Here is a 21,567-nt window from a genome sequence, read left to right on the forward strand (position 1 = left end):
GAAGAAATAAATAATTCATCTCCCCCAACTTGGTCTGCTTCAATACTCCACAATACAGGTAAGCCTCTAAAGTACATGCATACTCCTTGCTTGTATCATCAGATAAAAAGAGATTCTGTGGAGATTCTTGATGTGACTGACCAGAACAATTCAAGGGGCTCTGACAGTTTGATCTTTTGTTCTTCGATGTTTTTTGCTTCAGACTTCAGGCGGCATTTTGCAGCTTCATTTTCTATTTGTCAAATTAATGAACTGTTACTGCCATTCTATAATCTCTCCCCAGTTGCTGCAACCGCCTGAAACAAAGGTAAACAGGAGAATTACAACCATAATATATGAGATATATCTGACAATTACTAAAATCCTTTCAAATTTTATGAACCATAAGATTATACAAGTATCACACATCAGTGAATCTAGGTGTTTCATTGACAGCCAGAACTTGTGTCCAATCGTTCCATGAATATAGCAGTTTCACAGACCAATTCAACTTCTATCTAATCATTTCATAATATTGTTGAGAAACTAATTTCTAGCATGAAAAATTAAGAACCTCTTTTATTGGTTTGTATCATTAAATTAAACTTAAAATTTCAATCATATTAATTCAATACACATACTAGCAAAGCTGGAATAGATAGGGTTCGACTTATTTCAATTCTTAGGAAATGTTCCACTTTGATGATTCAGAAAATTTACTCATTTTCAAAGACTTAATTTAAGTCCTTAAAAACTTAATTCGTGCAACAATACACAAGTATTTTAATATGAATATATTTGTATAGATGTCAAGCTTCTGTACATTCTTTGACTGTTTTAATATCCTAAATAAATGCATAAAATTTAAAATGGTGAACTTAAAACGATGCTATGATGGAGTGAAAATGGTTTTCTGTCAAAGGGTTAGTCTTCGTTATTGTACACCCATCAATAATGTATGACCCTCACCTGCTGTGTCCCCCAGGACAGGTAGTCGGGCTTTGTGGCCGCGTGGTACTCATCCACAAGCTGCTGGATTACCTCCCTTGAGTTGTCAAACTCGTCCAGATTGTCCTTGAAGATGGCCTCCTTCTTAAACTGGTCCATGAACGCCTCTCTCTTTCTTAGCTTGTCGTACTGGTGGAGGGTGCGCTCGAATAGCTGTACAGGTAAAACAATAATTATTAGCAAGTTAAGATACAGATCCTAATGAAACCAATAAAGCACTCATCATCAGATGGAAAATAACTCTAACAAGTATATCTATAGTGCTAATGAAACAAAAAATATTTTTCATAAGTTCAAATAAAAATTAAAAATTCTCTGAAGTTTAAAAATTCAAATTTTAAAATTCCAAGAGTTCAATCAAATTCTTAAATTCAAAATGGTTAAAATTGTGTAAGAGACACACAAGTCCAGCACTATACCGATCGAGCCTAAGGGTTATCCAACTAGCTACAGCTAGTAGGAATGCCATATACCTGACTCTACCACAATTGGAAAAGAAAAAATTAGCAGGAACGATGACTTACAGTAGATATACTGGTGTGGTTTGCCAGCATTAGGCCGCTCACTCGATGAGATGTCTGGATGTAGGGAGATTTTCGGGAGAGGGCCACCTGTATACTGGCTGGTCCCCATGGAATAAACTGGGCCAACTTTCTCTCCCTGATTCGCTGTAGACTTTTGTGCACCTATAAAATATAATTATGATGAAGTACGAATGTAAATATAAATGTAGTTATATACAATGTACTTCATAAATTGTGATATTCTTATTTTTGGAGTGGCGAACACTGATTGGCCTAAAGTCAGTGATAAAGAAAGGGCTTTAGACAGTATAGAGTTGAGGATGAAGACGTTGCAGTGGTTGGCTTGCAAGAAAACAAGAAGGAAAGGTGTTAAGGGTGGGGGTTGAAATGGACTGTATCTATGTGGGGTTGATGTCTTCCTGTATGATATCAAATATGCAGTGACTGACCTTGTGGTTAGGGATATGAGGGTGGGGAGATTTACCTGTGTGTGATCATCTTCTCCCTGTGTGATGTTGAGGATGAAGATATACCAGTAGTTAGCCTGAGATTGCAGTAGCATGAGATGGTTAGAATGGGGTGGGGTTTAAGACTCACATGTCTAGGATCACCTTCCCCTTGTATAATGTTGAGGATGGAGATAGAGAAATGGTTTGCCTTGGCGTGATTAGTGGGGTGAGGGGTGGGGGGTAGACATACCTGTGTGGGGTCAACTTCTCCCTGTATGATGTTGAGGATGGAGATATAGCAGTGGTTAGCCTGGCGGTGGACAGGTGTGGACACCATCATGTTCTTTGGCTGTAGAAGTCGCCGCATGACGTCAAGAACAGTCGTCTTACGAACGCTGGCCACCTATACAAAACATTTACAGTCAGGTTAATCAGTATAATCATACACACTGCCAGGTAAATAAGGTCAATAAGATTCATTAGCAATACAATTACATTTGCGCATTGGTAAAGAATATTATCACATCTGTGCACAACATATACAGGTAAATCACTAAATAAGAAATGCTAAAGAAAATTAAAAAAAAAAAAAAACTACTCTCACGGTATTAAATAAACTGAAACTATTTGAAGCTTTACTGGCGTGCGACCAGTTCTCGTCGAGTACCATTTCTCGCCAGTACATTGTGACGTCATTTTTCGTATATATTTTATTTGTTGATAAAATGACGTCACAATGTACTTGCGAGAAATGGTACTCGGCGAGAACTGGTCGCACGCCAGTATAGATAATTGCTAATTTGCTGATCTCTCACCTGTGAGTTTGTGGCCAGTGGAGTGTACCCAGTCATCAGGTAGTGGAGGCGGGGTGTGGGGATCAGGGACGCGATCAGACCAATCAGGTCGTTGTTCATGTAACCAGGATAACGAAGTGTTGTGGTGGAAGTCGACATAACAGTAGAAACCTAAAGAATACCATTAATTTCATTTTCACATTTGCAATGAAAAAAAAAGTTAAAAATATTGTGACTGTTTTATTTTACGAACGACTTTTATCATCTTCATTATGATTAAGAGGTGCAAAATCAATATTAGATCTATCAAAGTCATGTAAGGTGTGCATATTGTCAATAGAATTCATCCATACCAGCTGGTTGATCTGTGAGAAGTTTGGAGTTTCTATGTGTAGACGGTCAGCCGCTATTCTGTTCAACGCTGTGTTGTCTAGTACAACCTACAAATCATATCAAAGTCAAATTACTGTAAACGTGGAAATTTTGACGATGTGTTAATTTTGACTATGTTGGCGATTTTTATTTTCTCGTCAAAATTTCCACTCGCCAAACTTCACATCATATATATAGCGTATTAATACCAGAATTTTTTTATCGGCATTATCCCGTTAGGACTAGATCAAAGTTAATGATTCATTTATGAAGATAGCTATATAAACACGTAATTAGCATTGAAAAAAACCCATAAAATCTAGACAAGCATGTATTAAATGCAATTATCACTCAATCGTCACAACATTCTATAATAACTTTGCGTGCGTAATTATCATGCCGTGTTTTACCTACTTTGTTACCTCAGGCAATATCGTAAAGTGAATAAAAACAAAATACAAAGAACAATCTTATTCCATCAAATCTGTACAGACTTTTTTTTCAAATAAAGTTAAATCTTATTAATACCAACGCTTGTAAAAGAGTTCGCAAGAAAGTCGCAATCTCATGAACTTTCTGCACCCATTTTGCATGAAGCGGTTTTATTGTCGACGTTTTCATGTCTATGTCTACTAAGCCGATGTTTTCCCCCGGCTTTTGATTTTCTAGTTTCTTGCGAACATTCTCAGAATACCAGTTTTGAAATTCGGTTTTGAGAAGTTCTGATGGACTACAGGTTTAACATCTCCTTTTCCACACTTTCATTCACATTTTCAATTATTTTTTTTTCTCTGGAGTGTTTGCTTTTCGTGGATCGGGCAAGCCTGGTTTTACCGCAGCCGTGTTCCACCAACGCAACATTGTGAATGAGATTAGTTTGTTCAATTTAGCAAAACATAATAATTTTAAAAAATCAAAGATAAATAACTCTTATTCAAAAATTCGTCAAAATTAAAACTCGCCAATTGTCTATTACTAAAAAATCGTCATATTTTGAACTCGTCAATATAACCACGTTTACAGTAATCATTCAACACAAATATCAAAAGAGAGAGCGAGAGAGAGAACCAGATTTTCTATGAACTATTTATAAAAGAACAATACCACACAGTCAGCATTCTGGGTGAGTCGTTTGAGGGTCAGCAGTGAGTTATAGGGCTGGACGACTACGTCGGACATTTCATCCAAGTTTGGAAAGACTGAGTACGTCTGTACTAACTTCTTAGGAAATCTGCAGATAAAGAAAATGCTAATGTCAATTTCTTTTGCCATGCTAGTAACATATGTAAATATACATAAAAATTCTAAAAAATACTCTGCACTTTCAAGGAGTAAATACAATTAAATTCAAGAAGAAAATCAACAGGCTTTGAAATACAGATATTGTGTCAACAAATACATGTACCATGGATGTTAACATTACAATCTGCTAATCAAGATGCAAGTTTACAGAGTAAGACACCAATTTTCTGTAAATAAGTGTGTAACATGGCTGACCTGTCGTTGAGTCTCTCCAATAGGTAGGACCCCATCCCTGATCCCGTCCCTCCAGCAATGGAGTGACACAACACAAAGCCCTATATAAGAACAAAGAATATGTTAACTATGGATCATGTTTACATTACCATAATATATCAGACTGGGTTTTAAGGCTGGGACGATACATTACTTTCTATATCGATACGTATCACGATAATTGTGTCACTTTACAATTCATATCATGATAATTGCTTTCTATTTTAAATAATATATTTTACTCAAATGTTGCTCTGTCCATGAATTTTCAATAGTGTATGCAGGGAAATATTGGCCCTTGTTTTAATTTCTCCCCTTTCGCCCATGTTGTGAGTGGGCTAATTTAAGACTGGGCAAAGGACTATGTGCGGTTTTATGCATTTTTTGCCCCCAAAATCAAAGTTTTAAAAAGAGCTTTAAAAATAAGGTGAAAGATAGTTAAAATCATATTGGAAATAAAGGTGTAAAAGGTTATCACCACAGTGACGTCATAATGTAGAAATGACGTCATGAAGATTGCATTATTTTGATAAATTGTTGTTTTGTAGCAAAATATGGGTGTTTTCCGATGATTTTTCGACTGGGAAACATCGAGCGCAGGCTTGCTCAAGTACCATTTTTTAGTATAATGGGTATAACTATCTGAAGAAAAATATATGTTAAAATCGCACTTGAGCAGACCTGCGCTCTATACTTCCGAATGCAAAATATAGAGCAAAAATGAGAATATTTTCGTTTGTTTGCAAATTTGCGGGAATTAGGTCATTTAGATGACGTCATAGATAAACAGCGAACAAGCAATGATGACTAAAATTATGATTAAAGTTTTAGGCATCCTCTATACAATGATTTGTGAAGATTTGATTTTATCCGATACTATTTAAAAATTGGTTGAAATCGGGGGCAGACATTTGACCATACCGCACATAGTCCTTTCAACGTCTCAATTTATATCTCTTTTAACATGACTGTATCTGGGCGAATTGAAGAATGAGCGAAGCCGTTTGCAAGTGTAGAAGGGTGAAAATAAACATGTACACAGTAAATATCACTAAAATCTCTTTCATATTTTTCTAGTCCTCACCTCCAGACTGTCACTTCCGTCGGCCTCTCTGTCAATGATGTCAAAGATCTCCTCATACAGCTTCTCAGCCTACAGAATAGTAACCACACCAATGCAATGTCAATTAATCATCAATATCAGTTACATGTCAATGAAAGATAAATGAGCCATTTAATATGTTAAGTTATGATTCCAACTAATATAATTATAATATTTAAGGCGAAGTAATTCATACTGATTACTTGATGATAGTGAATAATATTAAATACCTGCCTGCTTTATCATATCTAAACATTTTTTTAACAAGAAAGTAAAGATAATTTTTTTTTTTTGGGGGGGGGGGGGGGGGGGTGTCTAATAATGTAATTCAAAGGACATTTTGTATAAATGAAACATGGATCTTTTACTGTGGGTCTGAGTGTGTTTTGGATCATACCTGGCTGTATCCTGAGGCCCAGTTGTTCCCCGCCCCGCCCCCGTGCTTGGACAGGTAGATGTTCTCTGGGTTGTACAGGTTGGCGTACGGTGAGTTCATGATTGTGTTGATGACTCGAGGTTCCAGATCCAACAGAACAGCTCTAGGGATGTAGTGCTCATCATCAGCCTACAATCAGAACAACAATGAATCTAATATTGTCATGTCACCTTCAGGCTTTGTAGTTACTATCATGCATTGTGATATCTTCCAAGTTGTATTTCTGTTTTGTATTCTCAATTAATTTAAGGAAATTACATGGCTTTAGAATAAGACTTTTCATGCAACTAGATTTCAAGGATATTATCTTTAGAACTGTTGTTGTGTGCATTAAAACCTTTTGTTGATAACCAACACATACATATTTGATTTAGAGGTTTTGATATGTTACCATTAATGTACCTGATAAAAGAAGACATCTTTGCGATCCGTTCCCTCTGTGGCAAAATCCTCCAATATTCCCTCTACAAAATCATTCAGGTAAATCAGTTCCTAAATTGATAACTCATTTAATAACTGTTTCGAAAATTAAAATATCTTTCAGTATGTTCAGTATTGATGAATGTCAATCTTGTTAATCTGATACAATATGAGGGCATATAACTCATAAAATTCCTGACTAGATTTAACAAAATTATTTTACCAACAAATCAATAATCCACTAAAACAGAAATAAAATCATCAGGTTTCAACCAGTCATGACGTATGATGATTATGCTGTCAACGAGTTTTTTTTACAAAAAGACAGTCTTCGAAATAATCCGGGAGTCCGATGCCCAGGGCCTGGTAAATTTACAGGCGGGCATGTAAAATTTGCCAAATTACATGCCCGGAGGGCATGTGTAAATTTTCTGTCAACGTACAATATGTTTACTTGCCATTTCTTCCATCGTACCAAAGTTATTCGCGTAACTTGCTTTGTGCAGTCTACATTCTCAGTACGACTTGTCAAATAAGCGTCAATCGTAATCATTGAAGTGTTTAGTTAAACCTATTGTATACATGTTTGCTAATTTACGAGACATACATGTACAGGTAAATATAAGAATTTCGAGTTGGGCATTTAAAAATTAGAATGGGCTGGGTTGAAATGATGGGTCTACATGCCCGAAGAGCATGTGCTGAAAAAAATTTGTCCTGAAGACTGAAAAGATGAGCTTTTGAGTGAGCATTTTGTTTTGTAGTTATCTTTCTACACTACCACAACTTACCAGGACTTATTCCATGTTCTGCACATAACTGCTTCCAAAACTCCATACCAACTACAAAGTTAACAAAATCATATTTGAAATATATACAAATTATGTGGATGTTAAAAATAAAGTAAAGAGACAATATTTTTTCTCAGTCATTTATTTTAAAGATTGTTTATGTAGCAGTTTTCATCATTTTAAAAATGGTTATTATGGCATGACGGCAGCAGAAAACTTAGTTAAAGAAGAAATTCGGGCTAACCAACGGCAGACTGTCAATAGGCCACACATAATCATGATTCACTTACTCTGGTTCCCGCATTGTCCCAGCTGAAGGGTGATAATTTCACGAGGCATGTTGTTGAATGTAACTTAGATGTTTTGTTCTATAAAACTATGTATCAATTCATTTTTCCCCGTACAAACTTGTATTCTTGGCGGGTACCGTCCACTTCCTGTTTACAAAAATTGTAAAATTCGACACGGAGACGGACTGCACGTTCAACTTTCACTTTGAACAACATGGCGGGAGGAGAGATGTCGGCGGAGTTTATGAAATATCGCTCGCCTCTTGTGTCACGCTATGCCAGTCCAGAAATGGCATTCAACTTTAGTGAGATGAAGAAATTCACAACATGGCGTCGACTATGGACATATCTGGCAAAATCAGAAAAGGTGTGCATTATGATAAAATTATTCAGCTTTTTTGCGTTGTTGAGACGTCATGTTAATGAACTTTCAGCGTTTATTCATGTTACAGTAATTAACAGTACATTCTCCACATAAAACTATATATAGATTTGAGACTGGCAATGATCACAGCTGAGTTTTCATCTCTTATATATATACAATACCGATCAGACCCAACCTAACAGAACCTAACAGAAAGTAAAACCCAACTTAACCCCAGGTTTACTTTCTGGGTTTACACTGGGTTTACACTGGGTTTACTTCGAGTGGAGCCAAAGTAAACCTAGAGTGGACACAGAGAGTAAACCCAGATCAGAAGTATACCCCTAATAGCAGATGCTATATGTGTATTCGGAATATACAAGGCTCAGGAATAATAGGCATGCAATAAGATGGTAAGATAAAGACAGGTCTGCTTCACTCTTCATTGTGTACAGTCAGGCACGTAACATTGTTTTTTGAAAGTGGGTAGGCCAGACTCATCCAAAAAAAAAAGGGAAAAAGTTACTTTCCAAAATCCTGAAAATCTTAAACCGGGGGTTGGGGGGGGGGGGGGGGGGGTTAAGCTGCTTACTTTTAACTTCAGTGAACTTATTTTCAATTCAAATTTTTACATGGTTCCTTAAAAGTGGGGGGGCCAACTCCATCTTAATTCAATTTTTTCAATTTTTGTATGTAAATTTAAGAAAAATCTTTGCTGCCCAAAAAAGTGGGGGGCCAGACCCCCCCCCCCCCCCCCCCCCCCCTGATGCTACGTGCCTGACAGTTGACCCCAAAAGCAATTCCCGGGTAAACCTAAAGTAAACCCCAAGTAAACCCAAAGACCCAGAGTAAATGCAAAGTAAACCCAGGGTTTACTATGGTGTTAGGTTGGGTTTGATCAGTACTGTATGTATATATATGTATAGATAAGTGATACTGTGTCCCAAGTTTCTACTTCCACCACTTTTTGCATAAATATAATATTTCAATAATCTTAAAATTATTATCTTTGGACTCAAAACATCATACATTTCATGAAAATTACTTGGATGATATTGTTTAAAAAGAGAACAAGGTGTCTCAAGTATATCCAAATGAAAAAAAGCTGTAAACATTTCCCGTTTTATAGCTTCTTAAGAAATTACTGTCATGTAGTTTTAATTCTTGTGAGTTTCCTTGGGTAAAGACGGATGGTTTATCAATGAAGAATTTTTGGATTAACCCTCTTTTATCGATTTCAGTTATACTTAATTGACATGATGGATTTCATTAGAAGTGCCAAAAAGTGGCGGAGGCAATAACTTGGGCAGGGTTCGACACTAAGGCACGTCCGACCGACATTGTCTAGTAAATGATAGGTCCGGTCGGGTTAAATGTCTGTGTACTAGCCCGACTGGTCGTGTGAAAAAAAAGTGTGCACATAGTTTTTCTGTAATATTAATATCAATAGAAGAAAAAGCACCTTTTCCTAACAGGCTTAAATTCTACAAACCGTAATCTAGGTACAACCCAAGGACTAACCTAGAGGATGAAATGGGGGAAATACTTTTTGATCGGTAACTTCGCCGGAATTTCCTCCGAACGAAAAGTCCAAGTCGCCCTGTACACGGAGTTCATATAATTGTGTAAATTAACCCCAAGGGCATTAAAATGATAATTATTTCATTCTAAAGACGTCTTCAAAACTCAGTTTATGCCTCTTGTGATTAATTTAGTCTGTCTTATCTTTAGGGGTTATAAATACGGGTGATGTAACCACATGCTGTACAAAACGATGTTTATTACTTTAAGGCTAGTGTTGATATAACAGTGAATTTGTTGGTAACTTGTAATTAGCTAATAACACTGCCAAATTTATGCTTAAATAATCAAAACCCTTTGTTTACAGTTATAATATCTTTTCAAAAAATCTAAATCCTCAACATATTGATAATGGTTATTGGGTTGGACTAATGCCACCAAAATACACTAAAAAACAGAGACTGATTTTATTTGTCATTTTAGTTAACACAGTTACAAAACATTTGATCGATAGAATGTATGAATACATCAAATAATTTAAATTAAATAAACTTGATAATTTTTTTTCAACTTTTAGAATTTGTTTTATTTTTTAATCATATTGACTTGTTTCTAATCTAATTTAAATTATTAAAGTTTAAATCTGTGTATATCTTCATTATTGTTATGCCATTGTCAAGTAATAAAAGTCTCCCAGATTTCTCAAACTTCTCCATGTTTCTCTGTTAAGGAGAATATAAAGTCAATCTCCCTAAAGTTTTGTTGGTCCCTTGTCAACCATTGAATACTTGTATCATTATTAGTACAGTTTGAATAAAATTAAACCTTAAATAGTGTTTGAATGATTCATTATTGGTAAAGATAAATCAATACAATTAAACAGAAACAGGTATTTAATATTTTATGTTTGTCATTACTTTTAGTTTATTTTTGTCAAAATTGGTCAGGGCTAGTAGTAAAAGAGTCAGGGCTAGTGAAAAATTGCTGATGTAGCCCGACTGGTCTAGTAATTAAAAAACTTAATGTCAAACCCTGTTGGGGCAGACTACAGTACTGATCAGACCCAACCTAACAGAAAGTAAACCCCAACTAAACCCTGGGTTCACTAAGCTGCTTACTTTTAACTTCAGTGAACTTATTTTCAATTCAAATTTTTACATGGTCCCTTAAAAGTGGGGGGGCCAACTCCATCTTAATTCAATTTTTTCAATTTTTGTATGTAAATTTAAGAAAAATCTTTGCTGCCCAAAAAAGTGGGGGGCCAGACCCCCCCCCCCCCCCCCCCCCCCCCCGATGCTACGTGCCTGACAGTTGACCCCAAAAGCAATTCCCGGGTAAACCTAAAGTAAACCCCAAGTAAACCCAAAGACCCAGAGTAAATGCAAAGTAAACCCAGGGTTTACTATGGTGTTAGGTTGGGTTTGATCAGTACTGTATGTATATATATGTATAGATAAGTGATACTGTGTCCCAAGTTTCTACTTCCACCACTTTTTGCATAAATATAATATTTCAATAATCTTAAAATTATTATCTTTGGACTCAAAACATCATACATTTCATGAAAATTACTTGGATGATATTGTTTAAAAAGAGAACAAGGTGTCTCAAGTATATCCAAATGAAAAAAAGCTGTAAACATTTCCCGTTTTATAGCTTCTTAAGAAATTACTGTCATGTAGTTTTAATTCTTGTGAGTTTCCTTGGGTAAAGACGGATGGTTTATCAATGAAGAATTTTTGGATTAACCCTCTTTTATCGATTTCAGTTATACTTAATTGACATGATGGATTTCATTAGAAGTGCCAAAAAGTGGCGGAGGCAATAACTTGGGGCAGACTACAGTACTGATCAGACCCAACATAACAGAAAGTAAACCCCAACTAAACCTTGGGTTCACTCTGGGTAAACTGTTATGATTTTGTCTGTTACTTTCGGTTTCAGGCTTTGGGACTCACTATTACAGACGAACAAATCTCAGAGATGGAGAACAATCTCGAAAACATCAACTTTGAGCTGGCAGCCTCAGAGGAGAAGAAATACCGTCATGATGTTATGGCCCACGTTCACACATTTGGAGCGTGCTGTCCAAAAGCTTCTCCTATCATTCACCTTGGAGCGACCTCTGCTTATGTTGGAGACAACACTGTAATCTCTCTATGAATTTGTATGCTAAGTGTTCTGAAAGCATTTAAAAGAGAATTTAGCAAGTGTTTATTTAATAGATACATTTAGTACATGTTTTAGTAAATGTGATTGTCATTGTTGTTATTATTACACCCCCACCCCCCACCCCAAAAAAATTATTTATAAATTTATTTATTTGATCTAGGAAATAAAATCTTTGAAAATACAGTAAATGCATTAACAGTGCTATAATATTAAAAAGAAATGCAACAAAAGAACTTGCACAAAAGAACATGAATATTTAGTATAACCATGATTTGTTATTTTCTTATAAAAAACGTGAATAAAACTTAATATAGATAATCTTCGTAATCAAATTTTCCTTATGTATTTGAATTTTACTGCAGTGTGTAAACATAATGATTGTTAATTTTGTTTTCTAGGATCTGATTGTGATGAGAGATGGCTTTCATATTCTTCTCCCAAAGGTACGCAGGATAGATAAGGCTACACATCCTTTTGATATGCTAATGAAGGGATAATGAGTTATGACGTCATAATATAAGCCCCGCCTCTGTATTTCCATATATAGAAAATATACCGAAAACAGCAGTTTAAGCAAAAAATACGGCTGATTTAATACTGCATTAGAAAAATATAACTACGAATCATTCATGTGTGTTTTGATAAGTTTACAACAATCAGAATATACTAAGAATTTCCATAACGCATCTGTCGTATGGGTGTGAATCTGCGTCCCAAAAGCGCTCGTCAGACGATGTAAACACGTGTAGCTGGTATTCCCGATGATGGCGATTTTTTGATGATTTATCAGGTATGTATAATAGATATACAGTGTATTTGTAATGTACCAGATAGCTTAATAACTATTTTTTGTGATTCTATACTGTTGATGCATTTCTGATCGACTTAATTTGTTGTTTCGTTCAAAACATGAGGAGAGACTGCATTGTTTACATTTAGGCCTATACAAAGTAGGCTACATGTAGCTTTAAATTTTATTGCCAGTCCGTTAAATTGTTAATCATTTTCACCAATCGACACGAATCAGTTCATAGTACTTGTACTTAAATATTTAGCTTTACACAACTGTTAGTTTTTTTTTTCAATTTGTAAGTAAACAATACAGCACAAAGACTGTGCGAAAACAGCTGATTTGATTTTCTGAAAATCGGTACAGTACAGGCTAAAAGATGCTGATTTCATTTTTTGGAAATTGATGAACAGCTGATCAATAACACTTTTCTACTGTGTTCAATATTCTTCCAAGACAGTTCATTTATATTTTTTGCACATTCATCCAGTTGATATAAGATGTTTATGCACATTAATTCTTAATCATTACTAGTTAGTATTTAGAACTCAGTATATTACTATGTATCATAACAATGTTTGAAATCTTGTCACCTGGGTTCATACTTATGATGCTGTATTATTGGTAATAAAAAAAAAACCGAATAATAAATAAATGACTGCATGTCTACATCTGATTTTCTCAAAATGAGGAATCTACATTCATGGTCATATGATACTATATATGGTATTGTTTGTGTAGAATGTGTATGTGTAACTTTCAAATAATATTTGAAGTGTAGGTCATTTTACCCATCCATGCAAAATATATGTAGACCTTTCACAAAAATGTTCAAATTATTGTTGACATGTTCTTATGTGCATGTAAATTAAATTGTATGACTTAATTCCCATAATATTTTTTTTGTTTTTTGCAGATCAGTAATTTGAAAAGTGTCACACTTATTTGAAGAAAAAAAAAGGCTTGAAGAAAATGTAAGTAAATAACATACATGTATACATGCACAATCATTTATCATTGAAATAATGAAAAATCTGATAATTCTATGAGACAATGCAATTAGAAAAAGCATTTCCATGTTTGAATGGTTTCATGTTTTAATATGATTGATAGAAACCTATTTTATTTATAAATTTAAGATTTTGAATAGTTCATGTTTACAAATTGCTCATCAACATATTAACAATACATTGGAATGTTTTCACATTGACCGCACCAGCATTATAATGTCAATCTTGTATAAAATCAGTTAAGTGTGTGTGTGTGAGAGAGAGAGAGAGAGAGAGAGAGAGAGAGAGAGAGAGAGAGAGAGGTGCACTTTAAAGGTCATGCTGGGTAAAATAAGAGGTGCAATTAAACTGTCATGCATATATCAGGGGTAAGGATGCTAATAATTTCAAATCGATCAAACTGAAAAGATATTTCAAAGCTGTATTTGAATTTGTGCAAAATTTAAATGCACATCAAAACATAATGAAATGTTTATTAAGATAAACAATTCCATTTATTGTCTATCAAATTGTAGAAAATACTCCATTTCAGTCTTTCAGCCATTTTGATTTCAAGTTAAACTTACTGAAATATGTATAATTTTCATTTTAGCTGGTACCTGCTTTGTTTTGGGATTTACCGGTACATAAATGATGTTCTTATTGGTGACAATTTACCTGCACACTTATACTGGGGTCATATACAAGATGAAATGATGAAAAGAAAAACCTGAACTTTAAGAACAGGAAGACTGTGTTTTTGAAGAGGGGAGAGGAGCAGAACTAAGAAGTCATACAATAAACACATTGACATCATATAAATAAATTGCAATTTTGGGTTTGCATGCATATGTCAGGTTTAAATGATGTCACAGAATTTTTTTTTTAAGAAATGTATTTTATCTTCTTGAATCAATAAAACTAATGAACCAAATATAATTGTTTTTATATTGATTTCATAACTTTGTTTGAGAAGTGAAAGGAGTGAAAGATATAATTGTTTTTATATTGATTTCATAATTTTGTTTGAGAAGTGAAAGGAGACATTTACTTAAGTTAATATATTAAATTGCTATATGCTGCATGTATTTAGGTTGTAAATGGGTGGGAGAGAGAGAGTCTCTGATATAGGAGAATTCAGACTTATTTAAATTCTATATATTGATATACCTACCAAAATGTATTTGATCGCCCTTGTCGCAGGATTTACACACCCTCTATTCTTTCTCAGTAATGAGAAATGAGCAAGTTTATTTTGTGAATGAATAGATATGCTACCTCCCCCCCCCCCCCCCCCCCCACCCCCTTAATCATTCTGCATGTCTTGAATAAAAATAAAAGTAAATTTTAATTGTTGTTAAAATTAAAAGTGTAACATGTGTAACACAAAGGTGAATACTGTTGATTTGCTTTATAATATGGGGGATGAGAAAAGGCTACATACATGTACATGGGCAGATCTACATTTTTAGTCCCCGTGGAAAATTTTAATTTAATTCACAATTTATATAGTAAAACACCATGGTACCTAGCTGGCCCCTGGCAAACTGAATAAAGTTACACCTTTGAACCCCCCTCCCCAAAATAATATTTACAGACCCAATCAGTGCTATAGAATATGCAGTCATTGGGCAAAGGCAGCATATGCATTCATCTGGCATTTAATCATTGTGAAAAAAAAAATCTCTTATTTTTTAATATATATTATCCGGGACGTATATATACTCTGATATCATGAGGCCAATTTAGATAATAATTGTGTACAGTTAGCTCTTATATATTTTTCTCAAATTCCTAAAAAAATATTAAGAACTCATTAACTCCGCAAATGCGGTTAACCAAGAAAACTGATACACAGCGTTTTTTTGTTTGCATCCATGATGCGACAGAGGAAATGCGGGTGATTCGTCGTAACCTTCTTGTCTCTTTTAGAATAAATAAAACATAAAAACCATGTTTAAATAACCATTTACATAATGTAATGTTGAAACATATCTTAAAATTAATTCGGATTAGGTGATAAAATGACATCGCGCCAATATCAGAAGAGTTATCGCTCAAAGAGTTACCTCCCCTTTTGGGATCACTTGTGCGTTTGAAATGTGTATTGATTTGAGAGACCTTCCAGATTGAGAAATTCAATGCAAAAGTCCAAGTGCAAGACGGCAATGGATATTTTTAAACTTCATATGATTTTCTTCCCCTTTACGAGTTCTTTATGAAAACTTATGCTCATTTGTTAAGAGATGAAGGTTTACTTTGTTATTTTAATCCAAATATACAAAAATGCACTATTTTAGGAACAAGTAGCCAGTTTTTTAAGATATTTACATAACAAGTAAACTTTACAACTGAATGAGCATTGATTTCTGTGATGTATGGATAATTTTGAATATGTTGCCATATTACTTACTCTAAACTTTCTTTGCCTTGCACTTGAACTTTTTGTTTCAATTTAGCATTGACGTTTTTTGTCTAAAAGAAGCCCACGTGACCCTAAAAAGTCACGTGACCGTCAAATTTAGACATGGTCAAGTTAAGGTAACCCATATCTTTACAAAAACATCCAAAATAGTGTTGAACTATTCATTATGCAGAAATTAATAAACAAAAGCAAAACGACCTCCTTTTACTGCTGTTTAAAAGCAAAATGTTGCCTTAACTGTCCTGCGTAACGTTAACTCATGATTTGAAAATTTGACATGGTTTAAATTTCTCCAATGCGTAGTCAAACTTAATTTCATGAAAATAACTTCCTGTAAAATATAACATACTGCTTCTATAAATTGTGTGATCTATTGCCCATTAACATGTATGAAAAAGAAATGGAAATTAAAACAAAACAATGTTTATATAAAAAAAGAACATTTACTTGTTAGAATTTAATGAACATTTATTAGAATTTGAATAATCAATAGAGTTATATACACAGTCACACATTTATTGTTGTACACAAAAACATAGGTTAATACAATCATTTTTGTACAAAAAACTGTACCGGTATATGAACAGCATTATTCCAATTAAAGAAACAAGCAATAAAAACTGAAAGACATAAATATGGTGAAAGAAATATTTTTGTAATATATGATTACCGGTAAATTTTGAAATATTCAAGAAAGAAAAGAAACTCATCTGTATTTTGTTTTTGTTGTGTCATTGAAACAGGATTATTTTATTGTAGCTTGCTCGCGTCATCAAACGTCTGGCGGATTTTGCAGATAAACAGAAAAGTTTGCCTTGTTTGGCCTACACCCATCTACAGTAAGTGAAGTGTGCAGACTAACACATGTCGATTTCAGTCTGTACAGTATATTTATGACTGTGCATGATCATTTACTGGGAAATTCATTGGGACCAATAAAAAAAAATTGTTAGGATGTAATTTTATAGATTCTTTTCTATGTTTGATGAAGAATGACTATGTTTCACTGTTTGTCAAGGATATTAATTCAATAGTTCAAGTTACCCACAAAATCCATGATAATTATTTTTACTGTAGTTGTTAAAATTTGATTTGGTAGACCAGCCCAGCTTACGACGGTGGGAAAGCGGGCGTGCTTGTGGATTCAGGATTTACTGATGGACCTCCGTAATCTGGAGAACGCCAGCGACAACATCCGATTCCGCGGAGTGAAAGGAACCACAGGAACACAGGCCAGCTTCCTAAGTCTGTTTGAGGGAGACGACGAGAAGGTATGTAATGTGACAGGTGTTGATTTACTGTAAACATATTATGTTTTAATGAGTATGTGTGTTATGTGATAAATGTTGATAGAGAAAATATATTTGTTGAATTTTAGGTTGAAAGTCTAATTTCAAGTGGTCATAAGATCAGGGTTCTTGCCAAGTACTTGTATTTTCAACCACCTTATTTTGCACTTAAGGTTCTGACATTTACTTGCAGCTTTTCTAGAATTGGTCCTAGTCAATTTTGTCTATATAGTAATGAATGAATGATGCATGGTTTTGAGATAAAATAATTCAAAAAATTGATATTAAATTTTATGCAAGGTGATATTGTTTGTACTGGCCGGTATAAATTGTATTTTTGTCTGTAGGTTGAGGAGCTGGATAGAATGGTGACAGAGATGGCAGGTTTCAAACAGTATGTATCCAGTACCCAGAAACACAGACCAGTGGTCAATTTATTTGCTTAGATCTTATTGATGGATTCAAATTTCCCAATATGAGAACTATTGATTGCCAAGACCATACCACCCTCCCTTTAACTTGTTTATATTTATTTTTAGGACCTACATGGTGTGTGGACAGACCTACTCCCGTAAGGTGGATGTGGATTGTCTTAATGTGTTGGCCAGTCTTGGAGCCTCAGTCCACAAGGTATCTTGCATTTCTAACTTATATCTCAATAGCCCTATATTTCATCTATACTCATATTATCTCACAATTTATGTGCCGTAACAAAGAAAAAATTTGCTTTCAAAATATACTGACAATCAACAAATTGTTACATTTTAACGTAGGCCATAGATTTCAATTGTGTTCACGTTTTGTAGATCTGTACAGATATAAGGCTGTTAGCTAATTTCAAAGAACTGGAAGAGCCATTTGAAAAAGATCAAATAGGTCAGTGACTTCAGTGCTTCTGTATTTTACAAAAAAATTCCCATGAATAACAACTTGCACTAAATTTTTTTGATGATGTATTCCTACATGTACCAGCTTTGATTGTATCCAGAAACTAACTTGTATCAAAATAAATTTTGCCATTGAAAATACGTTTCTGATTCCGTTGATTTTGAAAAAAAAATAAACTCTAAATGAGCAAGTCAATATCAAGCAGTAGATAAGCTGAGTGTTTTTAAGGACTTTCAGTACTTAGATTATCAGGCCTTTCAGTACTTTGATTGTAGGTTCCAGTGCTATGCCATATAAGCGTAACCCGATGAGGAGTGAGAGGTGCTGTGCTCTGTCTAGACATCTGATCTGTCTGGTACAGGATCCACTGATGACAGCCTCCACCCAGTGGATGGAGAGAACACTGGACGACAGTGCCAACAGGTAAATATAGGACAGGTCAACAGGTGTAATGGTCAACAGGACATTTGATCACTTTGGTATAGGAATCGCTGACTGAGTCTCCAAACAAATGGAAAGAACACTAAAAGTCACATAACATAAATACCTGACCAAGGCCAACATTGTATTTTTTGTCATATTTTTGAGATTAGATTACAACAAGGTTTCAACAAGATTATTAACTTCTCACAATCTTTCAAGCTTCCAGGATGCCTAAAAAGGATTTTTGCCTTATTTCAAAGATAAACAAGGTGAAATATTATACTGGACAAAGGATTTAAAAACTATTACATCTTTATTACATTTGTATGTTGATTTCCTCTGATTGTATTTACACAGGAGAATCAGTCTTCCTGAGGCCTTTCTGACAGCTGACATTATACTGAGCACTCTTCAGAACATCTCAGAGGGACTTGTAGTGTATCCCAAGGTAGGCCTCACACCACCATATATAGAGGATTTGTTTATAGGTCTTCTCGTCTTAACAAACAATCTGAAGGTCAAAATATCACAAGACTGTAAAATGCCTTAAGGTCAAGGGTCACTTCACTATGATGGAGATCTTTGTGTCAAAAAGCTCTGTCACTGTTGACTTTCAAGATGTTTAAATATATGACTTAGATAGTTATAAATGAATTAAAGAATTTTTTACAAGAGTGGAAGCTACTATAAAGCTATTTTAAAGTGAAACGAAAAATTGTTCAGTTATTTTGATAATAAGATGTAAGGTTTCTATGAAGCTATGCTCTTGCTCTCTTTAGGTAATAGAAAGAAGAGTTAACCAAGAGTTACCTTTCATGGCATCAGAAAACATCATCATGGCCATGGTCAAGGCCGGAGGAGACAGACAGGTATTTATCAGGTGTTCTACTACAGGTACAGTACCGATCAGACCCAACCTAACGGAAAGTAAATCCCAGCTAAACCCCGGGTTTACTTTCTGGGTTTACTCCTGGTTTACTAGAGTGGACCCAGAGTAAACCCAAAGTGGACACAGAGAGTAAACCCGGTGAGAACTATACCCTTGAAAGCAGACAGTTACTGTGTATTCGGAATATACAAGGGGCAGGAATTATAGGCAGTAGGATGGTAAGATAAAAGACAGGTCTGCTTCACACTTCAGTGCATACAGTTGACCTTAAAAACAATTTCCAGGTAAATCCAAAGTAAACCCCCAAGTAAACCCAAAATAAACCCTGAGTGGACCCACATTTTCAAAAAGTAGACCCCAAGTAAACCCTCAAAAGTAAACCCAGGGTTTAGTCGGGTGTTAGGTTGGGTCTGATCGGTACTGTATGCCCAACACTGCATTGGCCTTTCTTCAAATGAAGGAACAAATGATAAACAGAAAAGTCAGTCTGAAGATGTCAACATGGACCTCAAACTTTGTAATTTTTTATTTGACCTTATAAACCTAAGAACTTTGTAATTTTTTATTTGACCTTATAAACCTAAGAAAAAAGGTCAAGGTCAAAGATAAATAAATTTTAGTGATCTACTATTTATCAATTAAGAGGTTGGTTAATATACAGTCAAACTTCGTTATCTCGAACTTGATGGGACTGTTTTAAAGCTTCATAATATCTTATTATTTGAGATATTGAGGGTAAAATACTTAAAAGATAAGTGGTTGGGACTTACAAATCACTTCAACATATCCATTGTATTTGAGATATCAGTGTTCGAGATATCGAAGTTCAACTGTATATTGTTATCATGTTTTTTGCAAACTAATATTGGTTGTTTATTTTTGATTTTTCTACAGGAGTGTCATGAACAGATCCGAGTGTTGTCTCAGGAGGCAGGGCGTGTTGTAAAACAAGAGGGCGGGGATAATGACCTGGTGGACCGGATCACGAAGTCGGACTACTTTAAACCGATTCACAGCCAGCTCGACGCTCTGTTGGATCCCGGGACCTTCACAGGACGGGCTCCCAGACAGGTGAGATAAAGTAGTTCCTAACCTTATACAGGTATTCAATCTGAATTGATAGTGTAGTTCCTATGATTATACATGTACAGGTATTTAACTTTGTTTAGGTGTGTATTTCATTATACTCATGTTCTCGATATCTCCTTATTAAAATCATATCAAAAAGTTTTGTACCATCATGACATATTTTAGACGAAGCAATATACATGTAATTATACCAGATTAAAATTTGCTTGAAAATATATGCACAATTATCAATTTATAGAAGCTTTCAGATTTAACCCTAAGGCTTATGATAATTTATACCATTTTTACCCTCTATGCAATTTACTACAAGATCAAATCTATTTTATTAAAAGTGAACACAGTGAAGTGCAGTTTTAATTAGTATTTTCTAGACTTTGATTCATAAGCATTTTATAAATTTTTTGAAGGTGACAAAATTCATTGAAATGGAAGTGACACCAAGTTTACAGAAATACATGGACAAACTAAAAGAGGGAGGAAAAGTGGAACTCCAGGTCTGACGTTGCCATAGCAACAATAAGGCCTCTCATTCCTCGGCATTTAAGATGTTGTTTACCATGACAATACAGATATTGGTGCAAAGATTTTTTTCACTGTGTTAAAAAGAGTATTCCTTGTGTGTTCCATGTGACTATAAGCATTAACAGTTGTTATATTTTTTTTATGACTTAACAACCATAATCTCTCAAACATGACTCCACTGACATCTCTTGAATTCTCATTTTTGATGATTTGACACTTTTTAAAATTTATTTTGGAGATTGGAATGACTTTAGTAAGGGGGCTTTGTGGTATAAACATGGTTACACAATCTTCATTAAACTATTAAATAATTTAAATAGAAATAAATTACATTCTGCTTTTCTATACCTACAGCTAAAATTTGTCAATATCTAGAAGTATAATTTTTGGCATCAATCTACCCTCCTTAAGAGAAGGAAACAATTTCCAATGATTTCGTGTTTCTTACTGTTCTAACAACACACTTTGTTTTCAGTAAATGCTATTTAATATATGTACATGTTTATGTAATCAAAATATTTGTAGT

General features: G+C 34.6%; 2 protein-coding genes across 2 annotated transcripts; one reads left to right on the forward strand and one right to left on the reverse strand.

Moving 5' to 3' along the window:
* On the reverse strand, positions 1 to 7,846 carry LOC105324977 (tubulin gamma-1 chain). Its single transcript, XM_066073859.1, has 13 exons — positions 7,681 to 7,846; positions 7,391 to 7,441; positions 6,582 to 6,643; positions 6,141 to 6,308; positions 5,726 to 5,794; positions 4,624 to 4,703; positions 4,231 to 4,357; positions 3,108 to 3,194; positions 2,776 to 2,925; positions 2,211 to 2,363; positions 1,512 to 1,673; positions 949 to 1,140; positions 1 to 296 (listed from the first exon to the last, which is right to left on the reverse strand). Exons 1-13 carry the CDS (start codon positions 7,727 to 7,729, stop codon positions 267 to 269), a joined length of 1,380 nt encoding a protein of 459 aa, XP_065929931.1. The 5' UTR covers positions 7,730 to 7,846; the 3' UTR covers positions 1 to 266.
* A 14-nt stretch (positions 7,847 to 7,860) lies between these two features.
* On the forward strand, positions 7,861 to 21,567 carry LOC105324978 (adenylosuccinate lyase). The gene is made up of 13 exons (XM_066073858.1): positions 7,861 to 8,047; positions 11,510 to 11,713; positions 12,136 to 12,180; positions 16,701 to 16,780; positions 17,041 to 17,212; positions 17,578 to 17,624; positions 17,770 to 17,860; positions 18,037 to 18,106; positions 18,394 to 18,541; positions 18,899 to 18,989; positions 19,321 to 19,410; positions 20,325 to 20,501; positions 20,927 to 21,567. Exons 1-13 carry the CDS (start codon positions 7,895 to 7,897, stop codon positions 21,017 to 21,019), a joined length of 1,461 nt encoding a protein of 486 aa, XP_065929930.1. The 5' UTR covers positions 7,861 to 7,894; the 3' UTR covers positions 21,020 to 21,567.

This window comes from Magallana gigas, chromosome 10 (genome assembly GCF_963853765.1).
Source record: "Magallana gigas chromosome 10, xbMagGiga1.1, whole genome shotgun sequence".
NCBI classification, from domain to species: Eukaryota; Metazoa; Mollusca; class Bivalvia; order Ostreida; family Ostreidae; genus Magallana; species Magallana gigas.